General features: G+C 44.5%; 1 protein-coding gene and 1 pseudogene across 1 annotated transcript; both read right to left on the bottom strand.

Annotated features, from left to right (window-relative positions):
- Positions 1-3: 3 nt before the first annotated feature.
- Positions 4-14,351, bottom strand: Serpinc1 (serpin family C member 1). Its single transcript, XM_048421371.3, has 7 exons — positions 14,192-14,351; positions 11,954-12,323; positions 7,829-8,044; positions 6,309-6,446; positions 4,052-4,442; positions 2,423-2,487; positions 4-260 (listed from the first exon to the last, which is right to left on the bottom strand). Exons 1-7 carry the CDS (start codon positions 14,230-14,232, stop codon positions 66-68), a joined length of 1,416 nt encoding a protein of 471 aa, XP_048277328.1. The 5' UTR covers positions 14,233-14,351; the 3' UTR covers positions 4-65.
- Positions 14,352-14,679: 328 nt separating this feature from the next.
- LOC125391784 (small nuclear ribonucleoprotein G pseudogene) lies at positions 14,680-15,203 on the bottom strand (annotated as a pseudogene).
- Between the last annotated feature and the right edge of the window lie 6,188 nt (positions 15,204-21,391).

The following is a 21,391-nucleotide window of genomic DNA, read 5'->3' on the forward strand; positions in this document are numbered from 1 at the left end:
CCATTCTTGTGAGGTGGCAGCCATATTTATTTTTACTTCTGGTCACAAACAGCAAAAGGAAAAGGTCAAAGAGTAAGACTGTTTTCGTTCACACAAGGGTTAGCCACTCTCCCCATGAACAGAATAGTGTTCAGAGCAACTTCCCTGATAAGGACCAGGAAGGGCCTGTTGGCCTTGAAGGTCACCCTGCTTGGGTTCAGTGAACGGCCAGCAATCACGACAGCAGTGCTCGCTGCTGCTTCGCTGCCTTCCTCATTCACCTGCAGGTCACACAGGAAACAAGCATTAGCTACCCTGCTAATCTACAGACACACAGACCCTGCAGCTCCTCATACTGATGTTTTCCAGTAGTTAGTATGAATGAAATGTAAGCCCTGACAATGCTGAAGCATGCATGGGCAGCCCAGATGTAGCGGTTCCATTGAACTTCTCCATATTGGGTTTCATGGTCTTAAGCTGATGAGGACGACTGACCGACCAGGTCTCTTCCTCAAGAGAGCACCGGATCTCACTACAGATGGCTGTGAGCCACCATGTGGCTGCTGGGAATTGAACTCAGGACCTCTGGAAGTTAAGGCAGTGCCCTTAACCACTGAACCATCTCTTCAGCCTTAATATGGCTTGGACACAAATGGTTCCCTCCAGAAACCTCCTCATTCTTACATTCAGTGGATGTAATGCACTGGGCTCATCCAAAGTCTTGTGAGAGTTGCACAAGTGTGATTCCTGAACTAGAAGTCACAGTCTGGTAGCTGTGGAACCTATCTATCTAACTAGAAGTCACAATCTGGTAGCTTGGTGGAACGCTATCATAGGGCATTGTTTTGAACCAGCTGCTAATAGAAATTCATTATAATTGAACATCTATAATTGAAATAGATTCACTCTTGGAGTATAAAAAAATCCTAGGTATAACTACCCCCAAACAGCTACACAGAAGCTGTGCCTTATGAAAAGACAGTCCTCCAGTTGGATGAGATGTTTTTCCTGGAGTAATAACCTGAGCAAACGGTGTTTGAATGACACATCCGAAGGGTGGGCTGCCTTCCGAAAAATCTGACCGTTGATAACATTATATGTTATTGTCTTCTCTGGGATAGGATCTTGATATGCTTTCTAGTAGCTGAAGCTAGCCTGTCATTCAGGATCCTCCTGTATCAGCCACCTACTCTGGTATCTTTTAAACAGTCTTATTATATACCCCCTTGCTGGCTTTTCGCTTTCTTTATAGACCAGGCTGGTCTGGAACTTGTAGCAATCCTCTTGCCTTTGCCTCCTCTCCTGAACCATTAAGCACTTGTGATCTCTGTGCTTTGTGGGGCGGTTAATGTTTCTTTTCCTTCCCTTTGGTTGCCCCACATCTATTCCATGTTCATGCTAGGATTAAATTTCCAAGTAGTGTGAAGATAAGATATAGCTGACTCCCACTTCTTGTCCCTCATCCTTCTACTTCCCTCAGATCCCACTGAGCTTGGCTCCTACAATTAGTTCTCTGGCACTTACTCTGAACCTTTCTCTCTGATTGCAGCCTTTTTTTTTTTTTTTTTTTTTTTTTTTTTTTTTTTTTTTACAAACTCAAGTCCTGTAAACTTTGTCTAATGTTGGCCCATTTCCTGAACAGCCTACATCACTTGGTGTCCAACCTGAATGTATGTGAAAACCCTCTGAGGATTTGTGTAAAGAAACAGATTCTTAGGCTCCTCCCACCCCTATCAGTCTCCAAGGGTAAAGATCTCCACCTGATGCTAAGGAGCCACACTTGAGTATCTGAGAACCAGAACTACAAGCTGCCACGACTTATTCTAACACAGTTCTGTGCTCGCCTCGGTTGGGGGAGACTTCTCAAATCTCAGCACGCTATTGTGTGTAGTTAATCTCTCAGGATCAACATGTGCCTACCTAACTAGGTTTCCTGAAATGCTGTCTCTCACAATAGTCTCCTAGAACATGCCTGGGAACACTAAGGTGAGCCACACTCATTAGTTACCCCTTTCTTAGGTTCAGTTGCTCTTCACCCGCTTCACTTAAACACACACCCCTTCTCATTCTGTCCAGATTTGGTTTTAGTCTTTTGCCCCATGCTTTCCATATTCCTGAAACATCCCAGAATTCCCTCTCAGTGACCTGTGCTGGCTCCTTTTCCTTGGGCTTCCCTCTAAATATGCTTCTCTGGCAGGAGAGAAGGTCAAACAGCTAGAGCTTGAATGCCGTACACAGGCAGACCTCATGGAGAAGGCTTCAAGCTTCTCTGCGTGCACGATTAAAGGAATACTGTAAACTTGTCTCTTCCCAGTTCTGTCCTGCTGCTAACAGACCTGCTGTGTCTGCCTTCTTAGGAAACTGCACAGCAGGAAACTCCAGATAGATTGAGAAACTCCAGATAAAATGCAGAAAAGGCAGAGGTGGAGGGAGATGGACTCACCTCAAGAAAGGCTTTGTGGAATGCATCAGAGACATAGAGGTCATTCCTGCCGTCTGCAACAATCCCTAGAAAGGAAGATCAAGAAAGAGGGTGTGTGATTTGAATCCAGGCCACACAGGAGATCAGTCTGAATAAAGACATCCCTTTGGGTGGTTTGAGAAGTAGAACGCTGAACTCCCCTAGTAATAACCTCCACCCCCCTCAATGGATACCTCTTAAAAATGGAGGTATTTGGGCTTCTTTGGCCTGGATCTTGTGAATTTAATCTCATGTCAGCTTCTTGGGGAAGGTGGAAGGGTGGGACTCTGTTCTAAAAGAAAAACCTGACTATCTCAAATAAAAATGTTTTCCCAGACTGGTAACATTTTGAGAGGTTTGGCTTTCATAGCTAGTTTAAAGGTAACTCAGTAAAGATAAAATCCAATTACCTGGTTGATACCTTTTTAAGATAGAGTCTCTTTGGGTAGCCCGGACTGGCCTTAAACTGTCATCCTGCCTCAGCCCAGAGTGTTGAGATTATAGTTGTGTGCCACCATGCCCACTTCTGGGCTTCTTTTTGATAGAGATATCCGGGGGTCAATGGGATTGTTCATTGGGTAAGAGCACTTTGCCCCCAACCCTGACAACCTGAATTTGATCCCTGGGATACAAATGGCTTTAAACACCTGAAAGTTGTACACACACACACACACACACACACACACACACACACACGCACGCACACCGTGGCACTTGTGCATCCCCATACACAGATAAGTGTATGGATAAGCAAAAGATATTGCCAGACGTGGTGGCACACACCTATAATCCCAGCACTCGGGGTGGAAACAGCACAGTCAGTCCTAGCTGCACAGTGGTTTCCAGGCCAGCCTGGGCTGCATAAGACCCTGACTCAACCAAAAACAGAAAAAATAAAAAGTGTTTTAAGGTCCATTTTTTTTAGCTTTAATTTACTGTCATCTCATTTTTATTTTATTCAAGATTTATTTTCTTATTTCTCTCTCTCTCTCTCTCTCTCTCTCTCTCTCTCTCTCTCTCTCTGTGTGTGTGTGTGTGTGTGTGTGTGTGTGTGTGTGTGTAGGCACCTATGAAATCAGATCCCCTGGAGGTGGATTAACAAGAAGTTGTGAGATGTCTGCCTTGGATTCTGGAAACTGATCCTGGGTCTCCTGCAATAATGATCTACGTTCTTAACTGCTAAGCCATCTCTCTAACCTCTTTTTTATTTTTACTTTTGAGACAAGGGCTTCTTAAATAGCCCAGGCTAGCCTGGATCACTATCTTTTGCCCTACCTCCCAAGTGCTGGAATTATAGGCATGACTCAGCGTGCCTTGCTTTTAATGTCTGTCTCCTTGAATTCCGATGCTTTTCCCGATTCCTCCCCACTTGTATCTCCTCTATTAGATACAAATTCATAGGATGACAGTACTGACTGGACTCCTGGAAACACCCCCTTTCACAGTGGGGCTGGGAAGGGCAAGGGATTGCCACAGTTTACCACAGAGCCCAGATCAGAACCCAGATATCCTGACTTGACAGTCTTCTCTGTGCTTTCCTTGACTCCCCCACATGTGGTCAAGCCTTCACCACCTTGGAGTAGAGAGGAGGCAGTTTTCTCCTTTACCAACCTGGGAGTTGGGACTTCTTGGGGCTGAACAGATCCACAAGGCCCATGTCTTGCAGCTGCTCCTTTAGACTGAAGCTATCCTCAGTGCGGAAGCGGGGCATATGGACCACAAGCATGGTCTCCGTCAGCTCGTCTAGCCACTCCTGCAGCAGCTCTGGGGTGAGTTCCCGCTCCACTTTGGCCAGGCTCTTCTCAGGCTTGGGCAGAATGAGCACCATGGTGATATCATCGCCTTTGAAGGGCAGCTCCAGCACCTGGGTGCCTTCTGCTACACGCCGGTATTTGAATTTGCCTTCCTGGTACATCATAGACACTGGGCATGTCTGCTCGTCAACCTTGTAGAATAGCTCCTTCCTTGTGTTCTCAGGGCTAAACTTTGACTTCCACAGGCCCTGAAAGATATCAGTTTGGAGAATCATAAAACAAGATAAAAAACATCCTAGCTCACTGCTCTATCCCTGATGAATTAGAGGGCAAACTCAGACAGCAAGCCCAGGAATCTGTCTGGAAATCCTGCCAGGCAGACAATACATCCTGCCTGACTTCCTGCACCAGTCTTTCTCATCTTCTTACTCTTTGCTCTTGCAATAAGTCATTTAACTCTTTTGAGTGCTGGTTTCCCACCAGCAAGTTAGGCATTAGAAAGAGCCAATGGCTTTAGAATGTTAACTGTGTACTCAGAGGGTACAAATACCTCGCTGCGCATTTCACGTGCTCGCCTACTCTGTCCCTTTGGTAATCCTGTGAAGTAGGTGAATTCTCATTACCATTTTGTAGATGCAGAAATCAGGCCGTAGGAAAGTCCCGAATATCTCCCCAGTAACTCACAAGAATTTGTATACTTGGGCCGGGTGGCGGTGGTACACGCCTTTAATCCTAGCCCTCAGGAGGCAAAAACAGGTGGATCTCTGAGTTTGAGGCCAGCCTGGTCTACAAAGTGAGTTCCAGGACAGTCAGGGCAGTTACACAGAGAAATCTGGTCTCAAAAAAACAAAAACAAGAGGGGCTGGAGAGATGGCTCAGTGGTTAAGAGCACTGCCTGCTCTTCCAAAGGTCCTGAGTTCAATTCCCGGCAACCACATGATGGCTCACAACCATCTGTAATGAGGTCTGGTGCCCTCTTCTGGCCTGCAGACATACACACAGAATATTGTATACATAATAAATAAATAAATATTTAAAAAAAAACAAAAACAAGAGAAAAAAATCATATACTTACAAACAAGAAGTCAAGATTTACAACAAAAAATCATACTACATAAATGGCCCAAGGTCTCACTTGCAGTGGCAGGAAGATCAGAGTTACCCTAGCAAATTGTAGGGTAACATGCTGTGGGAATGCAGTCTATTGCAGTCAATAGCCACTTGTCCCATAAACTGTAGGGTGACAACATGTTGTGGAAATGCAGACTATTGTTCTGGAGGAGAGGGGAACTCCAAGTGGCAGAGTGATTGACACTAGCAGTGACTGGCTAAGTCCCTGGGCCACAGGGAGGAAGAAGAAGCACCAACATTGCATGTCTAAGGACAAAAAAAATGTCACAATTCCAGCTACTCTGCAGGAATGGTCCTCAGAGTGTCCATGGTGTTTGTTCCCACTATTCTCCCTCTCCTTCTCAAATGTAATAAAACTGGAGTGGTCGTTAGACCCCTGGACTCTGAGGAAAGCAAGCCATATACATGGTCACATCACAGGCCCCTTCTGAGTCTGAGGTGAGCCTAGTACTCGGACCTTCAGAATCCCAAGGAGCTGTATACAATAGAAGTTGCTCTAGTGGAGAAATCCATCAGTAAAATCATTTTGTCTCAGATTTTAAATCCATTAACTGAGCATAGTTTGATAGCATACGCCTTTAATTCCAGCACTCAGGAAGCAAAGGCATGTGGATCTCTAGACGCCAGCCTTGTCTACTTAGCAACTTCCAGGACAGTCAGAGATGCATAATACCATAATACTGTGTCTCAAATTTTAAAAAAGGAAGAGGAAGACAAAAAAGAAAACATTAATTGCACGGCAGAAATTGTCATACAAGTGCAAAAGTTTGTTAGCCTTGAAGGATGGTGGGTTGTAGTTCACATGTTCTACCCATGTTCACATGTCTAAGACCGCTGGGCTCTTCAAAAATTTAGATGGTTGCCTAGATCATGGACGGACCATTTCTCAGGAGGGATCTGACACACATGCCCCAAGATGTGGAAGAGGGTGAGCTTCATAGTGAGGGGAAGTCCCTGGGTCTCTCCAGGACCAGCTGGAGTACCTTGAAGTAAATGGTGTTGACCAGCACCAGGGCTGTGAGCTCGTTGATGGCCCCCTGGGGGATGACGTCTTTGATGCGGCCTTCAGTCTTATTAGCCACCCAGTCGTTGATACTCACTCGGGATTGCTCTGCATTTTCCTAAAGAAAACAAGGAGGGTGAGTGGGGGAGCGGGAGGGGAATGGGAGGAGCGGAGGAAGTGTACATTTTTGAATGGAAAAATAAATGAATAAATAAATAAATAAATAGAAGTAACCTGTGACCTGTGCAGCTCAATTACCCTTGAATTTCAGGTCCCCCCTGCACAATGTATTCTGTTCTTCATTTCTCTGCTCTCTTCCAGTGGTTGAGAGGTCACCACTTTAGCCCACATGAGGAAGCCTCACACATCGGATACACTGTCATTTATGTTTTCCAATGGTTAATCTTTTGTCATGCCAGCAGTCAAACCAGGAACCAGCCCACTAATAAATGTTAGAAGAGAAAGAAAGAGGAGACCAAGGATCAGGAAAGAAGGACGAGGAATACAGTCTGAAGGGCAGAAGGCCCGGCGTTATCTACTCTGATGCTGGAAAACCTAAACTCGCAGGAGCAATCATCTCCAAACATGATCATGAATGGGAAGGAATGAGTGATGACGTGATAAGAGGATGGGAGGAGTACTCCTGTGTAGTCAAATAAGTTTAGAAAATGTGGTGGTGGTGGTGGTGTGCACCTTTAATCCCAACACTTGGGAGGCAGAGGCAGATGAATCTCTGTGAGTTCAAGGACAGCCTGGTCTACAGAGTGAGTTCAAGGCTAGCTAGGGCTATAGAGTGAAATAAAATGCTGACAGAATGAAGCTTGGTGGTTGGAATGGAAACAGCCCCCATTGGCTCATATGTTTGCTTACTTAGTCCCCAGCTGATGAAGGCTTTTTGGAAAGGATTAGGTGTGTCCTTCCTGGAGGAAATATGTAACTGGGAATCAGCTTTGAGGTTTCAAAAGCCCATGCCAGCCTCAGTCTCTCTCCCTGCTTGTGATCAGGCCTATGGCTGCCTGTCTGCTGCCACGCTTTCCACCATGATGAAAATGGGCCAAGCCCTCTGAAATCGTAAGCAAGCACCCAGTTAAATGCTTTCTTTTTTTAAGAGTCACCTTGGTCGGGGTATCTCTTCACAAAAACAGAACAGTAACTAAGACAGAAGTCAAGGTATTTCTTTGTTGTGTTATCCTTTATAGGCTTGGGTGCTTCATGAGTCTCCAAGGGGGCATGTATCAATTTTATTTTACCATGACATATGTGAGCTTGGTAAGATTAAATGAAAAAGTAGTGTCTTACAAACCTTCTTTAGAGTACCCCCTATAACAGAAGGCGTGAGTACCGTTGCTCTCTGAAGTCTGGAGTAAAGGTTAGTGTGCCAAGGGTTTTGATTCATCCTCAGCCTCCACCAGCCATTGGCAAGTATAACAGTATTAATTTGGATCGTGTTTCTCTCCCTTCTCAGTGTGAGTGGAGAGGACTCGGACATCTACAACTCACCTTGAAGTCCAGGGGCTGGAGCTTGGCTCCATAGACAACCTCACTAATGTCCTGATAGGTCTCGTTGAAGGTAAGGGATTTGTCTCCAAAAAGGCGGTTTGCTGCTACCAAGTTGGAGGACTTGTTGGCTTTTCGATAGAGTCGGCAGTTCAGTTTGGCAAAGAAGAAGTGGATCATATCGGATGTTTTCTCCGAGATGGTATCAAACTTAAAAACCTATAGTGACAAAAGAAAACAGCAGGTGTGATTGGGCAGTCCAGTCACCATGGGTACCAAGTACAGAGCTGGACCAACAGCCGTCCCAGCGGCTAAGTTCCCTGCAGTACAGTGCCGGGTACAGCATGAACAGCTCACGTTTTGAAATGACTATGCAAGAAAAGAAGAGTAAAAGGCGGGAAATGTAATGGGGAAAGACCAAGAGACAGGACAGCCACCTGCTCCTTAAGGGACTGCAGACCAACACAGGGTACTTTCCAACCATAAGGGGAGAAAGCATCTTGGTAATTCTCGACAGATGGGGGAACCAAGATAGTGTATCTCACTGTAAACAAGCATTTCCACAGCCTCTGCTTGGGTCAGCACCTCTTCTGGGCCCTGCAGTGCTGGCTATAGAAGGGCTGAGAAAGGCAAAGATTACGTCAGCAAGGAAATAAATGAACCCAGAATCAGAGTCTCGGGGTTAAAAGGACTTAAAAGTCCCCCATATCAGTCAGAGCCATAGCAGCTGCCACAGACCCAAACCACCTTCTTCATTACCAGCACACAATGGGGAGGCTGACCCCTCCCTGCTCTGTGCTCTGTCCTCGGTGGAAAAAGTCTTTTCGGTTTTATTTATTCTGCAATTCAGATCTTCTTGATTTTGTTCTAATATGTACTCTGTCTTGTGTGTGTGCCATGTGCACATGTGTGTGCGCGCACATGCCATAGAGATCAGAGGACAGCCTTGAGTCTCGTTACTCAGGAACCATATACCTTTCTCTCCTTCTTGAAAAAAAAAATGTTTATTTGCAGGGTGGTGAATGAATGCCTCGGGTGTGGGTGTGCGTAAAGAGTCCAGAGGAAGCCTCTGGATCTTCTGCTGCTGGAATTACAGGAGGTTATGAGCTGCCGGATGTGGAAGCTGGGGATCTAACTTGAGTCCTCTGGAAGAGAAGGAAGCTCCTTTCACCTCTGAACTCTCTCTCCAGACCCATCTTTCCCTTTTGTGAGACTGTCTCTCACTGGCCTGGAGCTGGCTGATTAGGGTAAGATGGCTGGCCGCAAGGGATCTGCCCGTCTCTACCGCCCCAGCTCTGGAATTACAAGCATGTGCATAATGCCCAGCTTTATGGATCTGGAGCTCAAACTCAGGACTTGTGCCTGCAAGGCAAGCTCTTCACCCTCTCCCCAGGCCACTTCTGAATCACTCTTGGCTAAAAGCTTTGTGGGTTTCTCTTGGAGAGAGAGTCACACCGTTTTTTCTATATCTGACATCACTTGTGCACGTTGGGAAGAGCTGTAGAAGAGACTCGGGACATGTTTGGATTACAAGTGATGTTTGTTAATCTCTGGTGGGTTTTTCTTCCTGTTTTCATTTTGCGTTGACAGAAATTAAGCCAAGAGCTCTGTGCATTACTAGTCAAGTGCTCTACCCCCGAGCCACGTCTCCAGCTCTTGTTGCTTTTCATAGGAAGGATCACATTTAAGTTTACATTTAGGGACAGGGACAGGAGCTGCTTGAGACTGATGCCAGTGTGTGGGAAGCTTACAATAGGCCTCAGGAGGCAACAGTGTGACAGGAGTTTCTAATGTGCTGCCTGCCGTCGTTCACAAGAGCACCAGGAACAGACTACAGGGAAAGGAGTCTCTTGTCCACTGTGCTGGTGACACAGGAGAAGCAGTGTGGAGCCTCTGAAAGCTGAGCCCTCTTCTGTGGAGAGCAGTCCTGAGTCTGAACAAATGAAGCTTAGTGGAAACCGGCCACTGGCATAGAGGTAAACCTTCCTAACTTCCAGAATTCAGTGACTTGGATTCACAGGACCACTGTACGCCATGCTGGAGGGTCTTCTACCTCCCTGTCATTTGTCCTTGTTTCCAGAGTGAGATTCTGATGTAGGATTCCCCTTTGTATGCTATGAATATGTTTTATTACCATTGTTTAATAAAGAAGCTGCTTTGGGCCTATCACAGCACAGAACAGAGCAAGATGGAAATTCTAAGCAGAGATTTAAAAAAAGAAGGTGGAGTCAAAGAGATGTCATGTAGCTGCTGAAGGAGACAGATGCTGGAACCTTACCAGTAAACCATGAGCCTTGTGGCAATACTTAAAATAACAAAATGGGTTAATTTAAGATGTAAGAGTTAGTTAATAAAAAGCCTAAGCTAACAGATCAAGCAGTGTTTTAATTAATATAGTTTCTGTGTAATTCTTTTGGGTCTGGGGACCTGGGAAATGTCTATAAGATTCAACCTGAAGAAAGCCAACAGGGCACTCAAGTCAAGGGCAGAGTAAGGATCTAATGTTTCCACCCATGGTTTAGGGTGATACCAGTGTCTACTTCATGGTATTTCTTATCAACTTGCTACACACACACATACACTATATATATATATATATATATATATATATATATATATACATACACATATAGATGATAAAGTAAATGAATATACACATAACTGGGCATAGTAGTACACACCTGTAATCCCAGCACTTGGAAAGTAGATGCAGGAGGACCACAAGTTCAAGGACAATATTGTTGTAAGGAGGCTGCTTGTTCATTTTCCAGCCGCCTAGACTCCCAAAATAACCACATAGAAACTGTATTCACTAAATCACTGCTTGTCTATTAGCTCTAACTTCTTATTGGTTAGCTTTTACATGTTAATTTAACCGTTTCTATTAATCTGTGTATTGTTACATGGCTGTGGTTTATTGGGTAAAGTTCTGGCATCTGTCTCCGGCAGGGCTACATGGCTTCTCTCAACTCCACCTTCCTTCTCCCAGCATTCAGTTTAGTTTTTCCCACCTAGCTCTATTCATTTGCCCTACCATAGGCCAAGACAGTTTCTTTATTAACCAAAGGTATTCACAGCATACAGAGAGAAATCCCACATCACAACATGAGTGAGACATTGTTTCAAAAAATGAGTAAATGAGAGAGAGAGAAAATGACTAACAAGAGAAGTTGCGACACCAGCCTTCTCCCATTTATAAATAGTACAGAGCATGGGCTGGCAAGAGAAGTGAGCAGGTACAAACACTTCTTGTCAACCCTGATAGCCGGCATTTGATCCCTAGAACCCACAAAAAGCCACATGAGTGGCTTGCATCTGCAATCCCAGCGCTCCTTTAATATGGGGTGGAGAGACCAGAGAATCACCTGGAAGTTTGTGGGGAAGCTAGCCTGGACTCTGCAGAAGGGCAGAAAGGAGAGACCCTAGCTCAACAAGGTAGAAGGAGAGAACCGACTCCTGAAAGTTGTCTTTGGCCTCCACACACATGCTGCAGCACTCAAATAAGAATAAGTAAAATAATTTTTAGATGCGAGAGACTAGGAAACATTTATAAAGAAGATATTCAGGTAGTAACGACTTGACTAATTAAAAAAAATAGCCACATGGTAGCTAATACTTGTAATTCTGCTATTCGTGAGGCTGAGGCCAAGTGATCGTCACAAGTTCAAGGCCAGTCAGAGCTACTTATAGTAAGTGTGGGGTCAACCTGGGCTACATAGTAAAAACCTTTCTCAAAAACTGAAGGGTCATTTTGAAAAATAGTCCTGGACTGGAGAGATTGCTCAGCGGTTAAGAGCATTGGCTGCTGCTCTTCCAGAGGCTCCGGGTTCAATTCCCAGCGCCAACATGACAGCTCACAACTGTCTGTATGTAACTCCAGTTCCAGGGGAACCAACAGAGACACATGCAGGCAAAAAAGAAAGAAAGAAAGAAAGGAAGAAAGAAAGAAAGAAAGAAAGAAAGAAAGAAAGAAAGAAAGAAAGAGAAAAAGAAAGAAAATCCTAAGACATGAAATAATGATTCAAAGAGTCATGACCCACAGTGAGTTCACCTACACGATCATTAGACATGAAGAAGTTTGAGAGATGTTCCCCAGCAAAGAAAGAGGTAGAGAACTTCACACTGTACCTCCATCAGCTGCTTGAGGGTGTCATTACAGGCACCCAGCTTGGTCATAGCAAAAGCCGTGGAGATGCTCAAGGGTGACAAAAAAATGTTGTCATTGTCATTCTTGGAGTCTGCCAGGTGCTGATAGAAGGTGGTGGCAAATCGAGAATTGGCCTTGGATAGTTCCCAGACCCGGCGGTTGGTGGCCTCTGGGATCTTCTGCTCTAGGCCGTCCTCGTCAGTGGCCTTCTTATTTGGAGAGCGGTAAATGCACATGGGATTCACAGGGATGTCCCGGGGCTTCGCTATGCAGATGTCATCCACAGAGTTTCCATCACAGATCACACAACTCCAGGCACCAATGAGTAGCAGGAAGAGAAGACGTACCTTCCTGCAAGGGGACAGAACCGTGACTACCCATGCCCACTGGCCACCACAGTCTTATCCCCGAGAAGCATCGGATTCTGGTCTTTGCATTTGAACTAAGCCTCACTGTCCAGAAGACCAGTCCTAGGCTCCTTGCCTGAACACAGTTATATACTAGAAGTATGTGTGTGTTCTTGCTCTGAAAAGGAGAACGCAGTTTCCCTTGGTGAGTGGAACACACACATGTGCCCACTGGAGGGACAAAAAGCAAAGGGAGCCAGCCCCCCAGACACAGATGGAATATAGCCTGAATCTTAGATGCCAAGGAGGCTTTGCCCAAGAGGGTAAGAGAATGAATGCAGCCAGTTCAGTGTCTGCTTGCTGAAGGTTCCCAGATCCATAGCTCCAGCCTGACTTGGCCCGATAGTCCCGTCTGGAAGGCCTGGCGCTGCCATCGTGAGATGTGACCTGCTGAGCTGGTTTCCCACCCACACATCTGCTCTTCCATCCTGCAACCCATGAATCCTGAACCAGGCCGGAAACCGGGAAGTCACCCTGGATCCCCTTCTCATTTAGTCTAACCTAGATTCTGTTAAGGCCACTTCCATACCCTCTGACCTTTACTGCCTTCGCCTTGGTTCTGCCCTAATTCTTTTCTGTACCCTGAATTTTTTCCCATAGCTTCTAATAGGGGTCACTAAAAGTAAAGATAATCTCACTCACATTGAAGGTATTAGGGATTCAAGCAGTGTTTCAGGAGCCTAGACTGCCTCATCCTCACTATGTAGCTAAGAATGACCTTGAACTTCTGATTATCCTGTCTCCGGACTCCAAATGCTAGGATGATAGGCAGGTATAATGCCCAGTTTGATATCTTTCTAAAAAAAAAAAAAAAAAAAAAAAAAAAAAGGAAATAGTTTAGTTGCCAGGTGTGGTAGAGTATGTATCCTTAATCTCAACATTTGGGAGGCTGAGGTAGGAGGATCATGAATACGAAAGCAGCCTACATAATACCACAATTTAAAAAAAATGATGTAGTGAGATTGGCAAGAGAATCTGGGCACTCAGTAAAGCAAACCAAGGAATAATTTCCCCAGAATATGTCTGTAGCTAACAGTGTGGGCCAGGCTACCCGCAGTTGCTCTGAGGTACCTGAGCCATGAGAAGGGAGTCTGTATCTGGACACTGAGTCCTTCCAGTCCCCTTCTGGGAAAAAAAAAAAGTCAGACACAGAGTGCAGAAAAGACTTGCTGAGGAAGTCTGCTCCATGGGAGCCTTGGTGGGCTGTCAAGGCTGAGGGCAGGCAAAAGGGTATGGATTTTTGTGTGGTCTGAAACCAATTCTGCCGCTTGAGAAGTGGAGCCATTAAGGGAAAGGAGGAAGGGAGGGTGACAGGACGGAGGAGGGGTGAGGGAACGGAGAGAGAGCTATGGCCCCTATCTCTCCATTGTCTGGTGTTTCTCATTTTGTACGTCGGGGCATTTGGAAATGTGAATGGAAGCGGGGAGCGTAATAGAAACCACAGTGATCAGGCTGCCCTCGCTTCCAGCTTCCTTCAACACTTACATCAAAAGAGTGTGGTATCCAGGAGGGGGTCTCTCTGTGAAAAGGGAACAGGGCTTTGGGCGTTAGTCAGAGGTCCCTGAGACAGGGGCAGTTGCTTCCGAGAGGAACAGCGAGCAAATTAGATGGCTGCCCTGGCCGCGTCCTCCGCATCGCCCATCTCTTCCCATGGGAAGGCCTCCCTTGCGTCGGAGCTAAGAACTTAAGATGGGACTTAGGTGAAAGGACATCTTCCAAGTAGGTCATTAACTACCAGGGAGAGAGCCTGGTCTTCTCAGTGTCAGAGGTCAGCCTTGTGAGTCCTTCAGGAAACTCAGCGAGATCCCTTACCTGTCTCCAGCAGCCGCACTCCCCATCCCATTGGAATACATGGCCGATGTGCTTCTACAGAGGACAGGAGATGGTGCTGGCTGAGGCGGTCGCTCTGAAAACTGCTTCTTTCCTCTAAATCTGACAGAGGTCCAGAGGCCAGGTGGGGGAGGCAGAGGGAGCTGGTCAGGAGAGAAGGGCTGAGGTCAAAGGCCAATGACCAATTCCCAGGGTTAAGCAAAGTATAGAACTCAGTGTTGTTTAGTTAGTAGGCAAGTTAAAGTTCAGTCAGGCCTAGGGAAAGTGTGGTCCCCCTTTCTTGCCCACAGCCCTTCATTCTCCCAACACATTTATGAGGGAAAGGGAAGAACACGGAGAATTCAAACCTGCTTAGGAGGTACCTGACTCAGGAGGGCTCTGAAGGAAAAAAAGAAGTCTGATTAATCAAATCAGGAGATAGCAGAAGTGGAGGGAAGCAAATGGGAACAGCCACTGTAATGGCTCCCCACCTCAGTGGGCTGGCCCCACAGTCGTTGTGAAGCTAAAGTTGACCTTGAACTCCTGATCTTCCGGTTTCTACCTTCCCAGCGCTGGAATTCCGGGTGTGTGCCTCCACACCTGTTTCCTTTACTGTCCACAAGAGCAGCAACTGTTGAAATATCTTCCTTTTATTTTTTAATCTCAAAAGTTTATTTAGCAAAGAAGTTTCATATGTACACAGCCCAATTCTAGACCACAGTCAACAGGCCCTTTGGGACGCCATGTTGACGCCTCTGCTGAACGGCCAGTGTCTAGACTCTTCCCAAGCCTTCTAAGATGATAAAGCCGTTTCCTCAGGTGACCACTGTGCCGGTGTTGTTCTATCGCACGCACTAGCTGCCACCTCCACACACTCACCAATCACCAGATTCATAAAGGGATCAAAGCCTCACAGAACTCTTTGTACATGTCTGCCACCGTTTGACGTCAGCAATGGCTTCTTGTCCTTAAATGTCTTCAGTTCGGGGGAGCGGGGGGAGGGAACCTTGTTCATGGTAACTCCTCAGTAGGACCAGCATGACAAAAATATTTCGTTTTGTTTGTTTGTTTTTTGAGACAGGGTTTCTCTGTTTAACCCTGGCTGTCCTGGAACTCACTCTGTAGACCAGGCTGGCCTCAAACTCAGAGATCCACCTGCCTCTGCCTACCAAGTGATGGGATTAAAGTATTAAAGTGTGGGCTACCATTGCTCAACTTCAAAATAGTTCTTAAAGACCTAACAAGCCAAGTTGTGTCTGTGTGTGTTATTACTAATAGTTTGGGAGGGGGGAGTTAAGTAAATTCAAATTAATGGAGACAAAGGGCTGTTATTTCTGTTTTCCTTTTCTTCTTCTTCTTCTTCTTTTCCTTCTCCTCCTTTTTTTTTGGAGACAGGGTTTCTCTGTAACTTTGGAACCTGTTCTGGAACTTGCTCTGTAGACCAGGCTGGCCTCGAACTCACAGAGATCTTGACTGTCTCTGCCTCCCAAGTACTGGGATTAAAGGTGTGCGCCACCACCACCCAGTCCCTGTTTTCTTCTTCTAAACAGTTAAAAATCCTATCACCAGAATGATTGTTACTGTGTTCAATGTTCTATGATGTGAGGACGTGCGTTGTCCTCCAGAACTGTAGGAAATGCTTCCCTTTCTGGACAGGAAAGCATCAAGACTGCAGCCATGTTGAGTTCTTGCCTGATGGAACAAGATACTTCCAGGACAGATGGTCAAGCTGGTTGCTCACAGGAGCCCATCACCCTTGACCAAAGAAAACTGAAAAGTCAAGCCAGGCGGTGGTGGCTCACGCCTTTCATCCCAGCACTTGGGAGGCAGAGGCAGGCGGATCTTTGTGAGTTGGAGGCCAGCCTGGTCTACAAGAGCTAGTTCCGGGACAGGCTCCAAAGCTATAGAGAGACCCTGTCTCAAAAAAACAAGAAAAAAAAAACAAAGAAAGAAAACTGAAAAGTTGCCTTTTTAGCAAATGGAGAGGCACAACCTAGCACGGGCATGTGTTAGGAACCATGTGAGGTTCTTCTCAGGGTCAGGGAGTTGCCATGAACAGAACCAATATACACAAAGAGAGTATAGGACCAGCAAGATGACTCAGTTGGTAAAGGCACCTGCCACAACCTGAGTTTGGTCCCTAGGATTCACATGGTGAAAGAAGAGAACCCATTCCCACAAATGTTCTTTGACCTCCATATGCACTATGGCATGCTTGTAAGAAGGAACACACAACAGAGAGAAAACATGCAGATATTTTAAAACTTTATTAGTGTGTGTGTGTCTGTGTGGTATGTGTGTGATGGTAGGCATTAGTGTGTGGAGGTCAGAGGACAGCTTTGTGGGGCTGATTCCCTCTCCACCTTTATGTGGTTACTGGGATCAAAGTGAACTGGCTCCTCATCCAGCTTGTTACTTTGTTCATTGTAAGTGGCATTTTTGAAGCATATAGGTCAGTTAATTTTGAAGAAAATCTCTGCTGGTGTGCAGTAGGTATCCTCACAATTAGGTTCCCATGATCCTTTTGGGGACAAGAATGACGGTGCCCTGAGCCTGTGTCTTTGCGAGGCACATGGACAGTCTTCCCAAGCTGGTCTTCATTACTTGGCTAAGCGAGCTGTCAGCCACATTTCTCCACAGTAAAATCAGTTCTTTCCTTTTTATTAAATAGTATGTTGGAAGATTATAAATGCAAAAAAAACATTATTTAGACTATCTATATATAATATTCATGCTATTTTTTTTATCAGGTTTTCACCTGTTCACTTAAGTAACTTTCAACGGTATTTTTTTTTATTTTTTATTTTTTAACTCTTTTGCTCTTTGTTCAGGACAGGGTTTTTCTGTCTAACTTTGGAATATGTCTTGGAACTTGCTCTGTAGACCAGGCTGGCCTTGTACTCACAGAGATCCACCAGCCTCTGCCTCCTAAGTGTTGGAATTAAAGGTGTGCGCCACCACCGCCTGACTTTTTGATGATATTTTAAGCACTATTTCTCCTCTATTATTTCTATCACCCCAAAAGCTTCTCTCTCTCTCTCTCTCTCTCTCTCTCTCTCTCTCTCTCTCTCACACACACACACACACACACACACACACACACACACACACAGACATACACATACACAGACTAGTGCACACCCATAAGGAAATTGAGGCAGGATTTGAGAGTTGGGAGATCAGCCTGGGCTACACAGTGGCTGCCCTATCTTTAAAAGAGAAAGGAAAAAGAATTCAAACTGGAGGACACACGTTTCTAAAGCTATGAGGAAGCTGGCCCTTTCACTGATTACTCTGGGGAATGCAAATAGCCAAAACTTCTTAATAGAAAATTTGCCCTTTGAGCTGCCATTCCACATCAGGAATCCAACCTGCACATGAGCATAAACTCCATCATCAGCAATTGGAACATGCTTGCTGATAATTTTTTTTTTGAGACAGGATTTCTCTGTGTAACAGCCCTGGTTGTCCTGGAACTTGCTTTGTAAACCATGAAGGCCTCGAACTCAGAGAGATTTGCTTGCCTCTGTCTCCCAAGTGTTGGAGCTGGAATTAAAGGCATGCACTACCACTATCTGTCTGGAACCCAGTTTGTAATAGCAAAAGACTGAAAATGATTCCCAATCAGAGGGGACCAGATAAATAAGAAGCAGCAGCATCCTTATGATAGAGAACTACCTTTCTGTGATAACAATGAGGGTTCTCTACCTGCGCTAATGGAAGATCTCTAGAGCATCTAAGTGGGAAGAAAGAAACTGCAGGTATTACAGTACTGCGCCTTTGTAACGGAAGGGAGGGTGGTGGAGGAAACAGTGTAAGACCCAAAAATATGTAAACAACCCCTATTTCTTTGAGATAGAGTCTGCTCTATCTCAGGTTGGCCTTGAGGCATAACTAAGACTGACCCTGAAGTGTTGGTCTTCCTGCCTCTGCCAATACCCATTTTACACAGTGCTGAAGATCTACCCCCAGAGTTTCCCGCATGCTAGGCAAGCAGTCTACCAACTGGATTTTCTGTTTTTGTTGTTGATGTCTGTTTTACAGTTCTATTGCTGTGATAAGATCATAAAAGCAACCTGAGGAGAGAAGGGTTTATTTCATCACAATCCCCAATCAGAATCCCTCATCCAAGGAAGTCAGGGCAAGAACTCCAAGTAGGAACCTGGAGGCAGAAACTAAAGCAAAGGGGCTAGAAGGACACTGCTTTGTTGAAAGAGGGCCGCTTGTTTGTCCCGGCCATCCAGAACTGAAATAATCACACAGAAACCATATTAATTAATTCACTGCTTGGCCCATTAGCTCTAGCTTCTTATTTGCTAACTCTTACATCTTAGTTTAATCCATTTCCATTAATCTATGCATCACCACAAGGTTGTGGCCTACCAGCAAAGTTTCAGCATGTCTGTCTCTGGCAGAGGCTCCATAACTTCTTTCCAACTCTTTCTTCTTTCTCCCAGCATTCAGTTTAGTTTTCCTCACCTATCTAAATTCTGTCCTATCAACAGGTCAAGGCAGTTTCTTTATTCACCAATGGTAATCACAGCATACAGAGGGGAATCACACATCACCTCCCCTTTTCTGTTTAAATAAAAAAGGAAGGTTTTAACTTTAACATAGAAAAATTACATATAACAAAACAGTTATCAAGCAAGAATTACAGTTATAATATTTATATCTACTTTATCTTTCATCATAACTAAGGAAAACTATAACTATAAATTCTTCAGCTCCATCAAAGACTCCAGAAGGATATAATATTACCTAACTAAACAGGAAGTGCATTGCAAGAAATTCCCAAAACTCTAGAAATAATAGAGACATCTTGCTGCCTGGACAGTCATCCAAAGTTCTTCTGTATCATTGGGGCTTCCATCTTCAGCCTACAGACCCATAGTATCCAGTAGACTTTTCCGTGAAGTAGGAAATGTCAAAGATAGTTCCACCTATATTGGCAGTTTTTCAGTCACATTTTTCTGTGTCCTGTAGAATGTCTAGCAGACTCTTTAATGAACCAAGAACGCTGAAGGGCTTTCTCACCTTCTTTAGGCAATTTCAGCAGTCATTTCTCTGTGGGTCCTGAATGTCCAGTTCACCAAGCAGTCCAGGCAAGAGCAGTTTCTTGCCCAAATAGCTAACCAACTCCATAAGGAGCCTCTTCGATGCCCATCATTCTCTTTAAGTAATTGGTGCTGCCAGGAGCAGATGTGTCTCACTATCATGAAAAGTCTTAACCTCTTAAAACATTCTAAATGCCATATTCTGTAGTCTTTGAAAGGTTTGAGGAATGCCTATCAAACTGAAATACATATCTGTCCATCTAGAAAATCTAACTAACACGACTACAAGCTTGACTATTGTAGATGATTATCTATTAACCTGTATTTCTTAATTATACACTACATTTTAAATGAGCTGGACAAATACAATACCTTAATCAAGAGCAAAAATATACATATAACAGAATTGACCTTAAATTTGTATCAATAAACCAAGATCCATACCAATGCAAATATCTATAGCATATCCCTCTTTAAGTGTAAATAAACATTTATAGACAGTATTTGGGAATATGGGCATCGTTGTCTCCATACTGCTTCCTGCTTTTTGTTGGGCGAAGTAATTTTTTAAGGGTATTTTTGGGGTATTCAAGGCAACCCTTCCGGTGTCTTGGTCCATCAAATCATATTGATCTGGAAGCAGTCCTTAGGTTCTCATCCTCTGTGGAAACAAAAGAAGAACTTCCTTTTCAAAGCAACATATCCTTAGACCCAAATTCTGAAGTCAAGATACCTTTATAATATACATGCTGGTTTAGCTTAGCAGCCCATACAATGAAATGTCTCTCTGTACTTAGCTCCTTCACTGTCAAAAAATTCAAAGAAGATACAATAATATACATTATCCAGACTCTCTGTGTATATTCCATCTTTACATGGCTTATTTATTTTTACTATATTACTTTTTAATATTTATTATCTTTACTCATTTAATCTATGGCTACACTGTCTCTTTAAAGACTTTGTTTTAGGGGGCTAGAGAGATGGCTCAGTGGTTAAGAGCATTGCCTGCTCTTCCAAAGGTCCTGAGTTCAATCCCAGCAACCACATGGTGGCTCACAACCATCTGTAATAAGGTCTGGTGCCCTCTTTTGGTCTGCAGGCATACATGTAGACAGAATATTGTATACATAATAAATAAATAAATATTATAAAAAGACTTTGTTTTATTTTTTAAAAACCATTTACTTCTTTTTATAACTCTCTATACTCTTTTTCTTCTCTCTCTGAAACCTATGTACATTTATCCAACACTATGACTCATTTAGAGGTCTTTTATGTCTGAATCTGTCCTATTGTGTATCTGTAATTATTTTCTGACCAGAAGTGCTTCTTAAAATGCTAAGCCTTTCATATGAACTTAAGTGGTGCCGTTGCTAGGGGAAATACAGTTCTTCCTGCTTGCCCCACTCAGTCCAGCATGGAGGAGCTGTTTGCTGCCTCTAAGAGCCATGCTCACAGTCCCATTTTTAGGCACACAGTCAGTCTATGTTGCCAATAGCACTCTTTTTACTAATCCCATTTAAATGCTGTATAGCTGGACCTCATCAGCGTTTGCTGGCAGCATGGCCTAGAAAGCTGCAGTTTCAAAACAATGTGGCTTTTTTTTACCGCTGAATCAGGAAAACCTCTCTTAAAGGAACCATGCCTCTGCTTGCTTCTAGCAAATAGAGCCCACCCAAGAAAATGCTGCTACCAAACCATACTTAACTCTGTTCTTTTGTGTCTAGGATTCTCAGGTTTTACATGGATTTAGACCATCATGATGGCATACCAATTTGTTGTTGGAAGGCCGCTTGTTTGTTTTCTGGCTGCCTGGCAGTTTAGATCAGCAAATTTTCAGTTCCTCTGTCTCTAGCAATGGCTCCATAGCTTCTTGCTAACTCCTCCATTTTTCTCCCAGCATTCAGTTTAGTTTTCCTTGCCTACTTAAATTCTGCTCTATCAACAGGCCAAGGCAGTTTCTTTATTCACCAATGATATTTACAGCATACAGAGGGGAATCCCACACTGCTTATTGGCTGCTCAGCCTGCCACATTATAGCAGGCTGATATAGCATCTTCCATCCATGACTACCAGCATAGGGGTGATTACAGTGAGCTAGACCCTCCCTCATCAATCATCAGTCAAGAAAATGCATCACAT

This window comes from Myodes glareolus, chromosome 5 (assembly GCF_982192425.1).
Source record: "Myodes glareolus chromosome 5, mMyoGla1.1, whole genome shotgun sequence".
Lineage (NCBI taxonomy): Eukaryota > Metazoa > Chordata > Mammalia > Rodentia > Cricetidae > Myodes > Myodes glareolus.